Below are 21,320 nucleotides of genomic sequence, written 5' to 3'. Positions count from 1 at the left end.
CATTTAATTATCTGCCTGAGTTTAACAAGCCACAAACAGACCAGTGAAGAGTAATATACTGCAACAAGTTCTGTGAACAAAACATTATGCAACTTGTTTTTGTTCATTAATACATCTCAATTAGAACCCACGCTCAAAAGCAAAAAACCAATCCTCAGCTTAGGCATATTTCCCATCAACCATACCCATAATTATCCTGAATTTATTTAAATACACAAAAAATTTGTATAGTTACCATGCTATTTTTCTTCCCAGCTATAATAAACATTTAACTACACACTATATAGATGTTATCAACCTTCCTTCTTTTTAACAGACATCAGGATTACAAACCTTTTCCACCTCAATCCTAAATAAAACTTGCTGACTCAAAGATGAGCGACCATTTTCCTATAGGTAAGCTCATTTTAGCATCTCTAATGAACTGCATTAGAAAATCATCATTTAGTGAAAAATTCCTCCCCTGCTGGGGAGCTGAGGAAGAAATATGGTAACAAAAATCACTAAAATCTCTTTATAGCCATAAGATGATGAAGTTAGTTAGCTTTAATATACAATATTCCCTCTGTGAAAATCCATTTCAGAAATATTTTACATAAAGCACAGCTCAGGATACATTGCAAGATTAAAGGCAAGGAAAACATCATCTGAATTGGGTGCATTTTAGTATATTCTACTTTAGTTTCAAATAGTTTTATCAATCTTTTTCTATTTCAATTTCTAATTGATTTTTTTTTTTAATCATTTACTTGACTACTCTTCATCAGTCTTTAGGGAGAAGATTTGGTGGATTTTATATATTTAATCCCCAACAGTTTTCTCATGGTTCTACTTCAAACAAAAGTTTAAAAAAGCCTTCCAAATTTTCTATAGTATCAACAATATTTTCAGCATCCAACACAGAGTTGCAGAATAGTGGACACCAGCCCTTTGTAACTTAGGCATAAGAAATTCATGGTAACAAAAAAAGAATGAATGCTTAAAAACTGTATTATCAGTGATACCTTACTCATCTAGCACCAGCCTTAACAAAATCCAACAGAACGATAACTTGAAATTAACACACTTCACTCTCCCTTTTAAAAATACTACCAGTATATATAATGTAGAGGTGGATAGTCAGTATATAGCTTTCCCAGCTTCTTTATGCTCTCCATTACACTTCTGGTCACAAGAGGTTTAAACTAGTAAACAGATTTAAACCTATTTGTTGATGGAAACAAGGCAGGTGTGTGCTTTATTACATGTTATTTGAACACACATACACATGCACTCTTAGTGTCCAGTGACACTTGAGAAATGGAAGGGATTTCCACATGAACACTCTCGTCCTCTACATCAACAAAACAAAATGTTCTCTTGCACTGTCAGCCACGATGCTTTAAACTAGATAAAGCAATGATGGTTACATGTATGTACTGGCTGCAACCAAAACATGCTTCCCTGACCCCTAGCCCCCACAGCACTTTAGCAAAATGAATTGATTGCCTCCACTTTCAAGCTAATTACAATGCTGCTTCTAATGTTATCTGGATGGCATTTCCTACATTCTGTACACATTGTAAGGTGACTTCTGTCTAAAAGAAATTTTTAAGTTAATTAAGCAAGATAGTTGGACGTTTCGTACCTTGCGACCCGAGCATTCTTTCATCAGTGCTCATTTGCATTCTCATTAGCATGCATGAGATTTCCATTGAACTTTAAAACTCCTACTGGCATATAACAAACTGTAATAAGCGTAAAAGTGAGCATGCAAATTAAGACTCCCATTAATCACTAAATGTTACCAGGAAAAAATAAAAAAGAGGATTAGGAGTAGACAAGCAATAAAATGCTGCAAGAAGCATGCAATCTCATGAATCTCTGTAAGTATGTAAAATTACTGGTCTCCTCTCAGGAGCACTATTGACACGTCCTGAGGAGGTAAATTACACATTCTACAGTAGGTGAACATTCAGAACTAATGTCACAAAAAGGTTATATGTTGGCTGCCTAGGGAAAAGAAAAGTATGCACTCTCACCTCGTACTAAAATGTAAGAGGCCTCATCTAAACAAAAATATGTACTACTTGTATTGTATGCCAGAATTACTTTCTAAACGTAAAACTACAATATAGAAGGAAACATTTTTGGATTTTTGAAACAAAAACTGACTTTATATGCTGCACACAAATAGTTAACACTAAGGAGAACACAAGGGATTATCTTTCTATCCTTATAACACTGAGCATGTTTCAATTCTACAAAAGCTTTGATGGACATTCAGGTGTTCTGTAGATTTCACAGGTCTGATAACTTAGGAAATTTAATCCTGTTATGCACTCAAAATTAGTATCTTTGGGAGAAAATTCCAGTCAAACCCTTCAGGAGCAATCCCTCGGCCCTGTATTTGGTAAATTCCCAGGAATAACACACAACCATCCTCTCCCAAGTCTGAGAAGCATCTTATACACACTGAGCCTGTAATCTAGATGACTGCGTTACCTACTTGCTTTATAGCTTCCTACTTGGTGTCACTTAGCCTATTTCATATTTATAACTTGATAAACACAGCACCAAAATCAGCCCCTTAGTTTACCAGCAGTACAGGCTGTATGTCTTAGAAATACAGTGAGATTTATCTTAGACCCCCTTCAAATTTCACTGCAGCCCGCTCCTACTCTGTGAGCAATCCCTTTGCCCCTAATTTCATGCGGATTTTCCTCAGGCAGCTCCTGCCCTTAAATATTTCCAGGGACAGTACTTTTATTCATTTAGGTTAAATCACAGTGTGATGATGTAAGGAAAGGGGAGAGGGAAAGGATGCCTGGGTAAGTGGCTTTACATCAGATAGTCACTAAGGATTAGCCAGAAGTGAAAAAGCTGAGCCCTGGTAGAACAAAGGCAGCTCAGGTGAAAAGCTCTCTGCGGCTCTCTAGAAAAAAGGAGTGGAGACTTTAGTACAGTCCTTTAAGTGGAAAGAATGACAAGGCTAGAAAAGGAAAATGTTATTGATGAACCAGACAAAACTGAAGCAGAGAGGCTGCAAATGTCAGAGTGCATATGCAGTATTTGGAGAGAAGGTCCCTGGAGGTAAAAGCATGTGCCCAGCAGAGAGTATTTAGAATACTAAAAATCCCACCCAAAATCCAACAATAAGGAAAAAACAATAACAGGAATTATTATACAGCCTTCTAATCTTATATTAATCTTCTACTGTTCAGAGATAAACAGCAAGTATTTTAGAAATCCTACTGCAAAGCATCAGACTATTTGCTGGAATGATCAGTGTCCATCTCAGCTCAAGCTATAAAGTGAACACCCAAAGGAAGAATGCACTGGGAATTTTTCAAGAGCCTGGACAGGAGATAACAGAGTGAAAGTTCAGCACAGGTCTTCTGAGCCTGGGAAACATTGGATTTCTCCTTTCCTCTTAAAGAGGAAAAATACAGGGAGAGAATTGTTACGAGCCTTTTGTACTGGGTCTGGCTGGAATGTTAACTTTCCCGGCAGCAGCCCATACAGCGCCGTACTCTGTACTTGTAGCTGGAACAGCAGTGTTATCACACCAGTGCTGTGTCTACTGCTGAGCAGCAGTGGCACAGCATTGGGCCTTTCTCTAACCCTCCTAGGGGGTGGGCAAAAAGTGAGGAGAGAAACATCACTAGGGCAGCTGACCTAAACCAATCAAAGGGATATTCCATACCATGTGGTGTCACACTCAGCAATAAAAGGTGGAAACAGGAAGAAGAGGGGAGGGGTGGGCTCTCGTTGGGAAAACGTCGGTCCTCCTCTCGAACACCGGCTGCGTGTGTTGAGGCCTTGCTTCAAGGACGTGGTCAATCATCGCTCATTTGTGGGAAGTAGAGAGTAATTTCTTTCCTCTGCACTTCCATATAGCCTTCATTTATTTTGTTTGTTTTCCTTCCTTCGTTTTATTTTTCCTTTTCCCCTCCCTTTTCCCCTTTCCCTTTTTATTTCCCCTTAGTTAAATTGTTTAGTTCATGGTAGTCTTTATTTAATTATTATAATTATTTCCCTTTAATTAAATTATCCTTATCTCAACCCGTGAGTTGTTCTTTGCTTTACTTCTCCCCCTCCTCATCTAAAGGAGGGGGAGTGAGAGAGAGGTTGTGGGGTTTAGCTGCCCAGCACGGTAAAACCACCACACCTTTCAGCGAAGCACATCTTAAAACCTTGTGTTACACTTTTCACACTCAGTTGACTGTGTTCTACAGCATTACTAGAACCCTCTACTCATTTCATTCTTTTCCATTTCTTACTAAAAAAATTTAGCATTTTACAGGAAGCAGACAAGAAGTAGAGATGAACAAAACTTCAGAGCATCCCACATCACTAGTTCATATCTCAATATGTAGCCAAGGCAAGATAATTCTCTGAAATGCCTCTACAAACACAGCAGAAATTCCAGTTTTGGCTTTTAAAATTTATTTTAAATTTCCACAAAACTGTTTATACACCTTAGATTGACGTTCAAGAAGAAAAAACCCACAGGCTAGCTTTTTTTTTGTGTGTGTGTGTGGAATTCCCACATTTCAGAGGATCCCTGCTTACCTTACATTTGGCTCAGTTGACCTCATTCTTGGCTCAAGCTCCTATGGCCACAAGGACCAACTCACATTCCCTCTCTCCTTTCTCTCCTTCCCCAGGGGCTGCTCAGTTAATTTTGAGGAATTTCCCCAGCCTCCCTGAATTTGTCTGAAACTTTGGGACATAGAAATTTTCACCAGTACTGGTGGAAAAATGTTTAATTATTTACAGGCTCTCCAACTCTCGTAGAGATTGTGCAGAGACGTGTAAGAAACCAGAGTGCAGAAAAACAGATACTACTCTGAAAACAACAGCAACAACAAACATCACTGTGCCACCAATAATTCAACTGACATACAAATTAGCACTGCAGTGAAGGCATAATTAAGAAGTTTAATACATTTAGTTTTGGTTATTCTATCTGATCCCCCCTCAGGCACAAGTATTTTCACATCTAATAGGAGAAAGTCATGATCACACAGGCTTTATTTACATTTTTATTAAGTACCTACTTCCTAAACATTTATCCTATTTGTAAAGGGGTTATGTTACAAATTCGTAATAACCAAGCAGTTAAACAAAAGTCTGCATTACTCAAAAGACAAGATAAGAGACAACCTATTCATATAGTCAGGCCTTTCATTAAAAATACTGAACCTAAATTCAATGGCAAGGTTATATTGAAATAAAACCAAAATTTTCAAGATTTACCTTCCCATTCTGTTGGAAAGTCACCCATCTCATACTGATAAGCTTGCCGATTTATTGCTTCTACAAATCTTCTCTCTGGTATGATCTGCCCTATAGCAAAAAAAAAAAAGGGGGGAGGACAGTTAAATATACACATATACAATATTTAAATTGTTGACTATACTATTGTTTTGAAATAATTCTTCTTACACAAGTGTAACGATGGCTGCAGGATAAAAATGAAGGATTAAAATACTGGGCAGACAATTACCATCTCCCATAGAAGCCTATCTGAAATTCTATTTTATTAATTTTAACAGAAGCTTGCATGTTTTATAGTTCAGTTGGATTACTAATGACAAATATATTTCAAGTCAAACTGTCCACCTCAGCCTATCCCTCTCTTTGAGGATGCTTCTCTGAGGCAAGTTTCCGTTCAGCTTTCCATCACCCGTTTTCTCCTTCAGTCGGACATTTTCCACGCCTTCGCTGGTGAAGAATCAGAAACTTGAAACTGCCCTAGAGTCAAAAACCAGCACAGTTGATTCACTGGTGAGCTTTGCCCAGCAGCCAGGCCACATCAATCCTATTGGTGGCAACTGCTCTGTGCACAAGTCTTTTTGCACGCACTTGAAAACTGAATATTTTCTGTATTAAAAAATGAAAACCATTAGGCATATCCCTGATAGTAAACATTCGATACATTATAAGAGGAGCCAGTGTGGAGAACCACGACCTACACCTTTTCCATAGATTCTACTATACCCAAAAAGGTAAAATTAATGTTTGACTGATGATATGGCAGTACATCTGCTGTATACCATGCTAATGTACAGAAGAATATATGGTGTATATTTCAGATTGAAAAAAAAACATTTAAAATATTTTTAACCACTAAGCTTTCACTTGTGAGAGAGCATTGTAATGTTTTTAAATTAACAGATACTGGGAAATATGTGGAAGTTCCCCACTCTTTACAGACAAAAAAAAAAAAACGCCTAACATTTCCCAGGCTTTTTCTCCTAGCACTGAGGCTGCTATGGAGAAATTTGACATGGTGAGGAAACAATGAAAGAAGTAACTGTATAAAGTATGTGTTTTTCATAATGAAAGTCAGTACTGACAATTAACCCATCACTGATTAACAGCTGAAGTGCATTCTATTGTTCATTATCAAGTATTTAATACAGCAGAATAATAAGAATTTGTATAGATATTGCAATTCTTTTTCTAAGTACCTTCTTTAGCTTATACTATCTCTTTTTACCTTTATACAATGTATCAGTTTTGGTGGCTTCTGTATCTAACATTTTTACTGTTTCAGAGATGCATGCTCAGGTAAAGAAAATACAGTGTTTTGTGCCTTCATCACCAAGATTAATTTTTTTATCAGTGTTAAAAGATACATGTTTTATATTTATTTGTTTTATAAATACACGGTTTGTATATGCTGGATACATTATGCTTCATACACTTGCTTAAAATAATTTCTTTTCAACAATACTGAGGATAAATCATTTTAACAACCTTTTCTTTACCTATTAAGCAAAAGAGAGATACAGACTTATTTTCTCCCTATTGGGAAGATTTCCAGAAAAAACTTAAGATCTATCTAATTAGGCCAGATCCTATAGAAGTCTTGGAATTAACACTCTTCTCCATTGTTGGATAGTCACTACATTTTACTGTGAGCACAGCATCACTTTGAAAACTGTCCATTATTTCAGTCCTACGCAGGTATTAATAACACAGTGAGTAAAATAACATAAGAAAAAGTAAAGAAGGAATGTATTTTTCAACCTGCTACCTCAAACTGTGATTGAAGTTACATCTTTAGTTCAGAATATATTTTGTTTGAGAATGTATAATCTACTTTTAACATACAAAGCTTTGCATTGTGCTGCAAGCTTTTGTAAGACACATTTTAAAAAAAAAATCATTTCCTGCATTCCACAGTCAAATCATATTGGAGAGCCAAACTCACAAAATTATTTCTTAAATATGTTATTTTGAAGAATGATTGCATAGTAGTGCTGGTGGCTTTTACATCTCTCTGCATTTGTAATGCACTTACAACACTGACTTCAACTGTTGGATTTGTATACTTTCTTACTGTACATACTTCCTCTAAGCCTTTCTGTCCCAGTTTTTCTAAAAGCCAGTGTGATGACTTTAATTTCTATTAAAGCTTGAAAACTAAAGTGTTTAACAGGCATTATGTAGCCTGCTGACATGAGGGGCTAGCAAATGGCTTAATGGATTACCTTTAAATTTCTACAGCCTTCTCTACAGACAAAAAATATGGTTAACTGTAGACATATGCAGATGTTATGAAATGAATATTTTAATACTTCAATGTATTCTAGGGAAGGGTCCCTCTCCTAGAAACAAAAAATACTAGTAATTTTCACTGCAACCACTAAACCACACCTGTACTAAAAAAAAAAAAAAAAAAAAGAAGAACCCTCTATATCAAAATGCAAAATGAAGTTGAATAATGAATAATACCAAGCTTGTGTTTTTCTGTAATTTGAAGGAAAATTATTTCCATATCAGTTTCTTAAAACAATATATATATTATTTGAAAGATATCTAGTAGCCCTAAATGGATTTTCACAGTTTATATAAGTGTTATTTGAAACTTATTTCAACTTTTAAGAGTAGCAAGTGAGACCACAGGCTACTTCATTCTGTGGTTCTGATTTCCATTAACCTCAAGAGAACAACGATCAATCAGTCAATCAAATTAATCAATCAATTCCAGTTTTACAGTGTTACAGGACCAACCAATACTAAACTTGTGTTGATTGAGCAAGTCCACAGAAGCTGGAATTACCTGGTACTTGGAGCCAGAATCATGATTTTAATTTTATTTTTTTGCTATTTTTATTTTGCTGTTCATCTTACATTTATCAACAATAAATTTGGATTTATTCAAATAAATCCAAATAGAGTTCATTGCAAAGGAAGATGGGTTTCTTCAGATTTCTATTGAAGGTTTCAAGTCAGGACAATTGTTTACACTTTTGGGAACACATACTGTCAAAGGAAAAAGCTTCCCGTGCTCCCCAGTACCTTTTTCCTAAAAGAAATGCCAGCTGACAGTGTCAGCATCCTAACCATGCTGTCTTAGTATTACTTCTTATTTTTTATCAACTGCAGATTCAACAATCCTACACTATGTACCGAAACTATTGTTCCTACCTTACTCTGATGTTCTACAGCACTTTCAACTAATGTCCAACAAGATAGCAACAGTTTGCCATGTTTGATTCACTTGATTAGGAGATATCTTTCCAATAACATTCATTAAGTATTCTTCATATCCCACAAATAATGTGTTTGACATTGTACAAAAAGATTAAGGGTAGGTTCACATTGCAACAAAAACTAAAGATAGCCAAGCTAGTTTTAAGTGATTTACCTTACATACCAGAAATTACCTATTCACAGTAAATTCAGAGCTTTTTCGAACTCAGAAAGAAGATGGGAGAAATGATCAACCCTCCAGACACCTGACCAAGCAATTAACACTAGTACAAATACTCTACATTTACCAAAGCCTCTGGTCAATATACCTTAAAAAATATGGCCCAAGTAGTTTAACGCAGATGAAATCAGACTTATGGGCCTTATGGTCTCTTACAGGAGAGAAAGCTTTTTGCTTTTGTTTCAGTTGTCAGAATGTACTTGCAGTCACCAGAGAAGACATCAAATTTTAAAGCTGAATTTAGATGAGGGAACGTTAGCTTTGCTAGAGACATGTCCCTGCCCTGTATGTTTTGTCAGAAACAGATATGAGTGTAACAGCCACACACAGACTTTACTTCTCCATTTAAATTTCCATTGATGATGAATTTTCACATCTTGACGGAATCCACTGTCAGTTTCTCAATGAAAAGGATATGTAAATAAATAAACTTCAAAAGCTTTTCTAGGATGGACTGTTGGTACTCCAGATAAGTTCTCACTCTTGTAAATGTGACCAGTGCTACTATTTCAACAGCGTTATAGTGTAGCTAGCCAAAATGTTAACTTAACAAACCCTACTCTAAATATCATCGAGATGTTGCCCTTCTTATAAGCATATACTGAGAATTTAAGTTTTTGCAAACAAGGTCTACTGTCCAACAGTCCGTGAATTGATAACTGATCCATCACAATGTTTAGGTACTTGGCAAGGAAACAAAAAACAAACCTACATCAAGAAGAAAGATCACACATTATTCTTTGAAAGAAGAGCCATACTGTTTATTTCTGAGAAGAGAGTGCAAGAAAATTGTTTGCTGGCAAATAGAAAAATTATTTAGTAACATCCTTGCTGGAGTCATGTACAGCTATAACAAAATTAAATGCCTTATCCTCTTACATAGTGCCTTACAGACCAGTGCCTTGCAAGTGGGCAAAACTCAGTCCTGCACTACTTAACCCAATCTTAACATGATTAATACTGTAATGTGAATAATACTGTAAGGTTTTCTACCTTACATGAATAATACTATAAGGTAACCAGGTCTACAGGGATTCATTCCAATTTCAAACACCAATTTGTATCTTTTGTCCACTAACCAGAATGATTTTGACAGTGTTAGCTTCTCTGTTTCTCTTTTTCTCTGTATTTAGAGAAATCCTACGTATGCACCTGAACTGCCTTTATTTTTTTTCCTTTGTACACTCTGTCACAGAGGCCAAGTAACCTAAGGCCTTGGATAAGCTTGTTCAATCTGTATGTCTACAAGTTACATTGTTATTAATTCTCACTACTGGTATAAAAATCCCAAATACATCAACATACATCAGCATGCATTACAGTCACTTCTGGACTGCAGTCCCCAGACACCCCAACTTCATAGCACTGGTCACCTACTGCCTTTTGATAAAGAGGATATACTGCACGTTGTTAAGCAGCAAAGCTTATTTACCTTATATTCTGAGGACATCTGCTCATCTGAGGTATTAGTTTAATGGATCTGGTGTGGCACGAATTGTTTGATTTAAGTACTTCTACAGATTTTGGTTGCTGGGCTGGATTTGAATTTGTCAATTGTTAACATATAGTCCCTGCCTATTTGTCCAGAACTCTGACTCTTTAATTTATAAGTAATTGTTTCTGTCACATTGTTCTTGAGGACGCAGATACCATCACTATTCTTGAGGATACAAGTAGCATCACATATAGTACATGTATACCAATACCTTAGAAATCTATGTCATAGACAACGATGAAACTGTACTGCTTTTTATCTTTGATGCCCGTGCTACTGAAGGAAAAAAAAGAAGGAAAACAAAAGCAAACAAAACCAAACACACAACAGGAAAAAACAACAACAAACACTACTCTCATAAAAGGGTAGTTAATTAACAGTAAAAAAATATACAAATAGCAGTAAAAAAGATAAAAACTCTCTCTTTGGTAATCAGAGTATTTTTTCAGAGCACTTAGGAATAAAGGGATTATAAATCAAATGAAGACATCCATTCTGAAGTATCACAAATTCCTTCTAAGCAGCAAAACTAAATTCACATAATAACAACAACCAAAAAAAAAAAAAAAAAAAGGAAGTCACAGAATTCTCTGGATCCAGGTGCTCTACAGCATCTTCTTTACAGACAGAAAGGAGAAAAATAAAAAACTAAACTAAACAACAACAAAAATACCACACAAAACCTTAGCCCCAGACAAAAGGACGAAAAAGACCAAATGGTACATTTTCACTGCACTGTAGGTGTTACACTTGGGTAAGCAGACAAATGTGTGCAGACTTTAGGAAGTCCACAGTATCTAAACAGTATGTAACACTCCACTGGTGCAGTGGGAGTAAGAAGCTGGTCCAGTAAAATAATTTAAAAATGCATTATAAAGACAGCAGGAATGGAACTGGAATGCAAAATACAAAATGAGAATATTAAGCATTTGGTGCAGCTACTTCACATTATTTCCCTGAAAGATTAGAAATCGGTGTGCAGTCAGGGATTTGCCTAGGGCTCATACACACTGAGAAATACTTCCACAAAGACCAAACAAGCAATTATGATGATGATTCTATTTTGACTGTCTCATTCTTAAAATAATGGTCAAGAGCTGTACACGGTGCCAATATGCAAAAGTACATGGTGCCAAATGTAGCAGAAGTCTCTGGACAGTACAATTTGCCCAGAAACAACTCAGAAATTTTATTCACATCTGACTGTCAAGCAGCTAATGATGAGAAGGACAGTTTCACAGTTTCTATGCATGCACATAATCCCTGGCAAACTGGTAGTTGATACTGCAACTCTGACTCTAATGTTGAAAAGCTATGAACTAGTTTTTAAAAAAAACTAATAGATGCAATGCTTCTGCTAATGAGGTCAAAGACGAGCAAAGGGAGAAAAAGGTCACCACAACCACTAATCATTGATAGATTAGGTAGATTAGGTATTACATTTTCTATATATTAAAAATAAACTAGTATTTAATTTTACACTTTATAAAATACAAAAATACTTCTATGATATAACACTACATTATTAAAAATTATACAAAATAAAAAAAATTAAGAGGTAGGCTGCAAAAAATCATCCCGCAAATCCAGGAAGCCTGTTCTGTTGTTATGAATGACTATAAGACTGGCTAGGCTCTGAATACGGCTTAGTTCTCAGCAAGAAATGATCACTTCATAACTCTTTAACTGATAAACCACTATGTAGGAAGAGCAAGATACATGGCAGAGGCTTCCACAGTGAATCTGTACTTTAGCTAACCATAGTTTAGGAGATTATAATGCAAAACTACACTTTTTATGAAGCTTTTACTCCAGATACTCCTCTTATCATTATACACACATTCTTGTTTTAGTAGTATTATTTACAGTAAAAGCAATGGGAGGTAAGCATCCAGAGAAGGGCAACAGAGCTGGTAACAGGGTCACTGTGAGGAGACCCTGAGGACATCTGCATTTCCCAGTCTGGAATAGAGGCTCAGAGGTGGCCTCATTGCTCTCTGCAACTTCCTGAGGAGGGGACATGGAGAGGGAAGTGCTGGTCTCTGCTTCCAGGTCACCAATGTCAGTATTGCAAGGGAACAACTGAAAGCAGCACCAGGGGGTTCAGACTGGACCTGAGGAAAAATATCTTTATAGTGAGGGTGGTCAAATACTGGAACAGCCTTCCTAGTGAGGTGGTTGATGTGCCTGTCAGTGTTCAAGAGGTATTTGGATAAGGCCCTCATTAACACGGTTTTAATTTTGACCTCTTAGGAGAGGTTAGCCAGTTGAACTAGATGATCTTTGAAGGTCCCTTCCAACTGAACTGTTCTATTCTATTTGAAAGCATGACTAATAAATGTAAGCTACGGAAGAGCCAGAAGAAAGCCTTTCCTTCAGCTCCATGAGCTTCTGCTTCAGATGTGATACTGGTATCCTTCTTGCCCTTGAATATAATTTATCCTTTGGTACTATGGACTTGGGTGTTATACAGAATTAGCAACAAATCTTGCTTTGCCTTTCCTTACAAATATAAGTAAGAAATACTGAAACTTCACTTGTGACATCAACCTGAAAGCTCTTTAGGGAAGAAGTCTGCTTTGATGCTCACTTCAGGTCTTATGTAAATATGTGATAACTGTCCTCTGTTTGAACTGCATAGATTCATCCTGTTTTCTGTTTATAAGGACAAAATGAATTCAGACATTCTCATTCTCATTTCTATTCTCTGTACCCAATCTACCATCTTGATTTTAGCTTTTTATTACTTTTTGTCATTGTATGACATTCAAACTGCTCACAGGAGATGCTAGAATTGTGTTTTTCTTTCTAACATTAAAAGTTTATGCTAATAAACTTACAATGCTATGAACAATTATAAGATGCTGAGCAGTCAAGTTGTATTCACCTATTTCTATGTCAATATATGAACAAAGCATCCTGTGTTTTTTGTTTCCTTTTCAGGAATGACAAATATAACAATCTGAAAAGATGAACCTGCAACTGCACTAGGGATCAGAGTGCGTGGCTTTTATACACGTGTAAGCAAACAGCAGGCTTTCAAAACATAAGGTTAACTCCAGTAACAAAACCTCTTATTGTGGTTTGACTAAGAGGCAAGTTCCTGCACTGGACAATGAGATTTAAAAGCTCTCTGCTGAATGCCCATTGTCACTCTAGTCTCCCAGCATGACATACCAAAACCTGGCCCCATTTCTTGTTCATTAAAAGCCTTGCACATTGTACCTCATTAAAGCAGCACAAAGCCCAACAACTTTATATGACACCTTTAAAAAGAATTTCTGTTTTGTAAACGAATCTATAACAAATGTACTAGAAATAGGCAACATCACAGTTGTTTTTGCAACAAAAGTCTAAATGATCCTACTTCCTTCAATAGCTGATCAATGTTCAGTGCTTTGCCATGCAGAAGATTTCTCCCAACTGTTCTTTAGTTTTGCTTTGGTCTATCAGATTCAAGAAACCATTTTCTACCAATTACTGTCAAAACGTGAATAAATCCAGGAATAAAGTACTGAATGTTTTCTGTAAATGTATGAAGAATGGCTTAAAATGGGAATTTAGCATGTATAAAGGGAATTTAGCAAGCAGACAGAAAGCGTACAATAACTTGTACTCTATAAATAAAAACATAATGCAGGAAGATAAACAAAGGGCAGTCATGCAGGGAAGAGAAATGGGCAAATGACAGCAAGGGTATGAATTGTAAATGAAATGAAATGAAATGAAAAGAAAGTTACAGCTGTGGAGAACATCAATTAAGCAATATGACCCAACACAGCAGTGTTACAGTCTGGTTTGGATGATTAATTATATTTCAATTATAAGTCATTTACAAACTCTCATTTGCCTTTTTTTTTTTTTTTCCAAAATAAATGGAATTATTACAGCTAGCTTAGCTGCACATACACTCTCGAGAAGCTAATGTGATTGCTGCTGTGTTTTGTTTTTTTTTAAGCAAGTTTTAATAAATTTTACAAAAGGATTACTGGTTTGAGATTTGCAAAGAAAATTCAGTCACATACAAGGTCTGAACACAATTACAACTAATACAGTGCATAGTACTTGAAGGACTAGAGAACACTTGTATTCCACTTTATTTTGTTTTTCATTGCAGAGTATAGGGGAGTCAACATGAGCACAACTTCTGAAGGAATGTTAGCCAACAGAGTAACTTGTCCTTTGAGATATATTACCCATATCAGATATATGTCTATGCTACAGGCATTTCTTTTACATAGCACTAAAAACGACTTTGTCCTACAATTTATATGCTACTTATTCTACCATGTAAGTTACAAAATTATGCTTTGCAGCTGCGCGTGTACTATTCATATACTCCAAGACAGAACATTTGAGAACATATGAGAAGGTATATATAAAGGATCTAGTCCTTTCACCAACAGAAGTCTCACAAATACAGGCTCAAACCAAAAAAAAAAAAAGGGGTGGATGCAGATACAGCAATGTAACACAACAATAAATAATAATAAGTAAATAAATAATAAACTCCTACAGTAGTTAAGTTGCTTACTCCCACCTGCAAAGTAATTAGACAAATCCTTCAAAGTCTGCATCTCAGCTAGATGTGAACAGAGTTCCTAATATTTGAGGCACAGAAGGTGGGGGTGGGCCCCATCTAAATGTGCCAATGTGACTCTGAAGTTGGTGGTGCAGTCTGAAATCTGTTTGTACAGTCTGAGTACAATCTGACTGAGCTACTTACTGACCCTCTCTGCAAATGCCACTGTCAACTTAAGACATGCTGAATTCTGTTTGAAAAAACTCTCTCAGGTGAAGTAAGGTTACTTCATCCAGCAGGTCATTTAAGATTCTTCATGAGTTATAATACGGCTTTGGGGAGAAAACAAGAAATATTTACTGCTGTGAAAACCTGAGGCTTTGGGAAAGAAAGGGGGTAGGGGAAATTAGAGAACAGGGCCTAAACACAGTGTGGTCCTCACACAATACCACCTAGGAGATTGCTTCTTTTTGTGAGATGAGGAAGCAATTTCTAATTAGAGAAGTGAATGCAGCATGACCCTCAGCAAGCAAATGGTTTGCAGAAGTATCTGCTAAGTGTAGCCTACTAGAGTCAAGAGGAAAACTACGCATCTTAAAGCAAATGAAACACCTAACAAAGACTGAAATAAAAGCAGATAATGGTAGAGTCTGCCAGGATTGCCCCGAAAGAAAACACTTTCCATTTCATCATGCAGCTGAGTCTAACAGGAAGTTTTGTACTTTTATAAAATAACCCGCATGGCAATGAAGTGCCTTGTGAGATGAGACAGTCAGGATCAATGCAACCCAGTAAAGTGACAACACTGACTGCCTTTCCCCGTCAGCTCTCGGATAAAGCAGCCGAGAAGGCTGTGAAGAGGTACGTACTGACATGAAAAATGACATTACTCCACCAAATCCAGGTGTACCCACAGGGGCATTGCCACCTGAGAATACAGGCACTTTATTAACAGCTGAAGAGTGAGATCTTGCAACCATCTTTTGCACATTTTATTCGTGTTATATAGAAAATATTGAAGTTTGTTTGAAAATAATTTACATTGAACTAATAGCTCAAAATGCTATCACAAAATTTTCCGTGCTTCAAACTACCAATGTTAGGTCGAACAAACATGTTGCAGCAATGATTTCAAATACAACTACGTTACCATCACTTATTTCCAAAATGAAGGTTTAAATTTTTACTCAGGTAAACTAACTGAACCTTACACACTAAGCAAATCATATATTGTAAGAAAACAATTATTACTGAAAAGGGCTTTAAGACAGTATATATACTACCATGACATGGATATACAACTTAAATTCAAAACTGTTATCTCAGTTCTAATAAACAGAGGATATACCCAATCCTTTGCAATTTATATTAATTATTATAAAAAGCTGTGTAGACACTTAATAGGCCATAAAACTTCCCAGTTTTATTCTTGCATCCTAATTTACAAATAAAATGTATGAGAGTTGAAAAAGAGTTGCTTAAAATAACATATCTAAAAGAGAGTGCACACAAGTTTAGGATCAACTTTCTAAATGTATTTCTGATTCACCAGTTTGACACTTGACACGAGTTCAATACGACTTACATTCACCAGCCCTGTAGCTTGCTTTACTTTCAAGTTTGTTTATACTTAAATTTCTTGAGTGTTTTTTCACATCGTCACTAAACATACTCAGCTACAGAAGCCAAAAGGAAAAAAAGGATTGAAAGCATAATTTGTAATATGCTCATTAAAAGACTGCTATGATAATGCTTATAGAAACTTAATTATCATTAGTATGGTTAAGATGTACTTCCATACCATTAATGCTGAAAGTCAGCAGTGTGCATAATATAGTCATTTGTTATATATGGAACCAAAAATCTTTACTTGGTTAGAGTTATAAGAAAAGCAAGTGTTTCCAAGGTAACTGGTACCTTCTCGGTACCTTTTAAAATTTTTAATTAAATCAAATAATGCTTTCTAAAAAGTACAGCTGTTTAGTGGATAGGCATTGACATTGCAGAATCTTTCAAAAGCTGAAAAAATTGCCTTATTTAAATCTTACTATACGCTGTTAGATTACTTTAAAACCTTGCTTCAAAAGTTTGTCTCTTTAAGCTGGCCTGTGTACATCTATTACTTAATGTATTTTTCAATAATGCTAATTCAGGAAAAACAAACATTTTAGCTGCTTTTGGTCAGATCAGAGTACTGTAGGTGTTTAAGAAGGAAAAAAAAAAAATCACACAACCAAGGTACTGCAGCAGTGTCTCATTCTCTTTAAAAAGTATTTTGAGCATGAAAAGAAAGGAGTGGAACAGGGACTAAAGATTAGCTGAAACCCAGAAAACTTTTTCAGCTTGTGTCAACCCAAGAATTGTATTTTTCTATTCAAATTTTGGAGTTTCTGTGGTTTCATGACAAGTTAGAAAAAAAATAAAAAAAGTAACATCCGTTCCCCACCGATCAGTTCTTCCACTTCCATAGTTTAAGTTTCAGTAAAGAAACTTTAGGCTAACCAGGACATACAAAGGACTATGTGCTTCTCACAGTATGTAAGTACCTAACCAAGTACCTAAATACTCAGTTGTGTGCTTGTTGATTTTAGAGTATTTTGCTGTTATTAAAGGCTAAAGCACTGATTGCAACTGCTGTGGCTAATAAGTATATGTAGCAGAAACATGCATCAAAAGCAAGACACAAAGCATCATAAACAAAAGATCAAATATATTATGCTATTTCTCTCAATGACATTTCTTACTAATTGTTTTGACAACATCAACTTGTTTTTGCAAATGCATGTTTGCTTTTTAAATGATCAACATAATGAGAGCTGTTACTCAGAAAAATAAATTCAGATCTTGCACATCCTCTCATATATGTATGTGTGTCTACGAATGAGAGGGAGCAAGTGCATTCAAGAGATGAGATGAGATTTTTACCCCTAATAAAGACGACCTACTTTTGTACATCTTGATATCATTCATTCTGTGTCCTGGGAATTTATTACAAAATCAAATTACCTGTATGATAAACCTTCTGTAATTACCAGTAAGAGTCTTATTTTTCAATTTAAGGACACTTCTGATTTGTAGTTGAATTTTACATACCATACACATGCCTGAACGTGTATTTAAATATCAAATTCAGACGTTTTTAGTTCAAATCAATTAAACTGAGATATCATTCCCTCCTGGCTGTCTATATTTTTCTTTAATCCTGGTCAGTGTAGGACCTTATTACAAGTAATTTGCTACTATAAGGCTAAGGAAAAAATGCTAGCCTCACAATTTTTGTCATTTCCCCCTCACTTCCCCCGCAGGCTGCTACTGTTGATAGCCTTTATGGAAATATAAATTCAATCAGCAGCTGCAAATTTCATGAGACGTCCATCTTCATGCTGAATTTCTAACTGAGTGTCAAAACAATCTGTGGATTTCTCCCTGATGAAACATACTTTGAATTGTAAATTTCTGCAATTTTCTCATGTTAGAATTTGAGCTGCACTAAAATAGAGCTAGCCCAGATATAGTGTCTAGCAGCTTGAGACAAGTCATTTTTCTCCTCATTATCTCTCTCTCTGTGTCACTGAAAGGGTTAAATAATAACCCATAGATTTTTTTTTTTACCTTTTATATAAAAAATTAAGTTACATTTTCTATTCCTAGAGAATAGAGAGTATATACCAAAGGTTTTTCAAATCAGTTATTTCAACTCTCTATTCATTTTAGAGTATTTTACACTGATAAAAGCACAGAAATTAGCTGCAGTAAAACTGAGAAAAATTCCTGTAGTGTCAATATTGTCAAATATTCAAGGAGAGCAAATTCAGTTTGCAGAGACAGATTCTGTTTCTCCTAAATCTTCACTTACTTTAAAAGTTGATGGAAAAAAAAAAGACATCTAAGTAAATATCTAAGACTGGAACTGTTGGTACAGTTTTGAACAGATCAATGTTCTCTTAATACCGTAAAGCAAAATACAATTTCTCATTCAATTACCACAGTTTAGAAAACACACACAGACTATCCAGTGTAATATAGCAACCCAAGTATTTTGCTTTAGATGACTATTTCTCTTCTGTAGACATTAACATGAAATATGTAAAACAATACTACTTTTCCAAGTTATGAGCAGACTAAACAATCTATTGCATATCCTTCTTTATGGATAATTTATGTATTTTATGTACATTAGAATGTAGTGGATAAATTACGTAATTTATTATATATCCTTCTCATCTCCTTTCCATATATATTACGATACCATTTCTCAATGAGAAATTCACTGATAAAAACAATTCATATATTCTTATGGTTAAAAACTAGCTGTCTATTTGTTTTCTTTTCTCCAAGGATGAAAGTTTGTGTTGGGACCAGGGGGCAGTGGGACATACTGAAGTGTACTTTATCAACACTTAAATGTGCGATTCTGTTTTGGATATTTCAATAAAAACCCTATCTCCACAGACACAAGCCCATTATTCAGTTTGCACAAGAATTCAATAGGGCATCTTTTTCCACCCCTCAAACTTTCAGTTAGTTCTCAGAATGGGGAAAGCAAGCTAAATATGGGCAGCTACAGAATGATTCCCTTGAAAATGTACTGAGTTTTAATCACTCTTATTGTCACTGAAGCACTGATTTGGCCAAGTCTCTCACCTGCCCCAGGTAACTCGTAACTGCATTCTGTTTTATGTGAACTAGAATGACCTAAGAATTTATCATATTATCAAACTCTCAAAACTAACTGATCCTTACAATTTCCCTGTATGTTACTTAAGTATGATTTAATTCTTTATTTTTATTTTTTATAATTTCTTAAGTATGACTTGTCTATTAATTAAAAAAGAAGAGTAAGAGAACTAGTCTGTGTCAAAAAATCAGGTTTGTAGGTAAGGTAAGAATGTTGGCTTGCAGATGCTAAGGGGGCAGTTCGGTGAAGCCTTACGCTCTAACAACTAAGCAGGTGAGCAAGGCAACTCACTCAGGGAAAAATACCTGTGCTCCCTTTTGGGTCATACTCAAACTCACTCTTATAAACCTATTAACTAGACTGCAAATTCTCTGCTCAGCATGACACACACACACACACAAAAGACTTCACTCAAAATGTTATTTCAGCAGGTCTCTGTTTTTGATCCATGGAGTCACAACATCCCAGATCAAATAATGCTAGGACTTGATTTCACTTTCACATGGTCAAATGTTTATTAGTTTTAACAGCAAAACAAAAGCACATACCAATCTATTCTTTAATGCCAGTCACTTTGCATAGTCAAGCAGATGTTCCATAACACACACAGGTTTTAGCACCTGAGTGTAGCTACAGATTCTGGTAGGAAAGATAGTAAAAACGGTAATTACTGAATGCATTATAATAGCTTTAATTATAACAGCTTCTTGGATATTATATTACTTTGTTAAAATTGCCTATGGAGCTTGCCAGAAAAAAAAAGAAGGTATAACAAGAAAATCAGGGTCCACTTCTCAAAGTATCCAGAGCCCTGCTGATAGTACTCACTGCAATATAGGCAAAGGGCAGGCACCAGGAATCCACTCTAATTGTACTATCAACCACCATTTGGCACTTGTTACCATTCAGCTTAAGATTTAATTTTGTCTTGCACTATTTCAAAACCTCACAACTATTTATTGAAAATGATTCCTTCCATTTTATTCACCTCTCAAGTCTTAGGCCATGATGCTTTATTAAACCACAGATTGCTGCAGCACTTTCCATGGGGAGCTGATTAAACCTTCATTTAACACAATGAAGTGTGGATTTTTCCAGTTTCAGTGCAGACTCAGACAAGCCAATTGCAAAGCTTCCTACCATAAGTGTAAACGCCAACGCACTTTAAAACCTAGGCAAGAAAAATGAAACCAGTGTGAATAGGTAACACAGAGCTGCAGAAAAGAAAACTCACTGTGGTATACAACCAACACATTCAACCCTACAAAACCTAAGATGTACTATGTATTTGCTCAGTGCCATCTTCTGGCACCATAATTATAGCTACTAAGCAAGTGTAATGTTTTCCCCTTCCAATATAACCTTGAAAGTCATTAGCATATCAACTACATATGTATGTTTAGCAAGAATAGTAAATTTATGCACTTGAAACGAGCCCTAACCCTGAGTAAAACAGTTTTAGAATTTTATGTAATGCAAAGTCATATTAGGAGAAGAATTCAGTCATTCGCCAATATATATAAAAGAAAATGCACAAAACAATACTATAAATAGCAGTAATAAATAATAGTAATAAAACAAGTCTCATAAACCTAGAATGACACTAAGCTTACATTTGTGCAATGTGTCAGAAGTATTTCAGATGCACAAAAATTGTAATGTTTATGGTATTAAGGTTCATCACCTGCAGATTGTATTAATGTTCTTGCAGATGTTCCCAACTCACATGTTTATCACTGAAATAGTTGACTTCTGACTCAAAACCTGAATTAATGTTTCTTAGATCAAAAGTTGGTCTGTTTATTTTTTCCTTAAGATATATATTGGTGGTTTTAACAAAAACATTGCCTTCTATCTACAAACTTTGCCTTGCTTTAATGATCATGGTTAAAACTCCACCACAATATTTTCCCTG

General features: G+C 35.6%; 1 protein-coding gene across 1 annotated transcript in view; it reads right to left on the bottom strand.

Moving 5' to 3' along the window:
• Window positions 1–21,320, bottom strand: part of NDUFAF2 (NADH:ubiquinone oxidoreductase complex assembly factor 2) — a 58,573-nt gene that overhangs the window by 15,968 nt on the left and 21,285 nt on the right. The window contains exon 2 of the mRNA XM_032205779.1: window positions 5,242–5,331. Coding sequence (XP_032061670.1) covers window positions 5,242–5,331 — 90 coding nt within the window. The remainder of the gene's footprint in view (window positions 1–5,241; window positions 5,332–21,320) is intronic.

Source organism: Aythya fuligula, chromosome Z (assembly GCF_009819795.1).
Source record: "Aythya fuligula isolate bAytFul2 chromosome Z, bAytFul2.pri, whole genome shotgun sequence".
Lineage (NCBI taxonomy): Eukaryota > Metazoa > Chordata > Aves > Anseriformes > Anatidae > Aythya > Aythya fuligula.
This window is presented reverse-complemented; position numbering and strand designations above follow the sequence as displayed.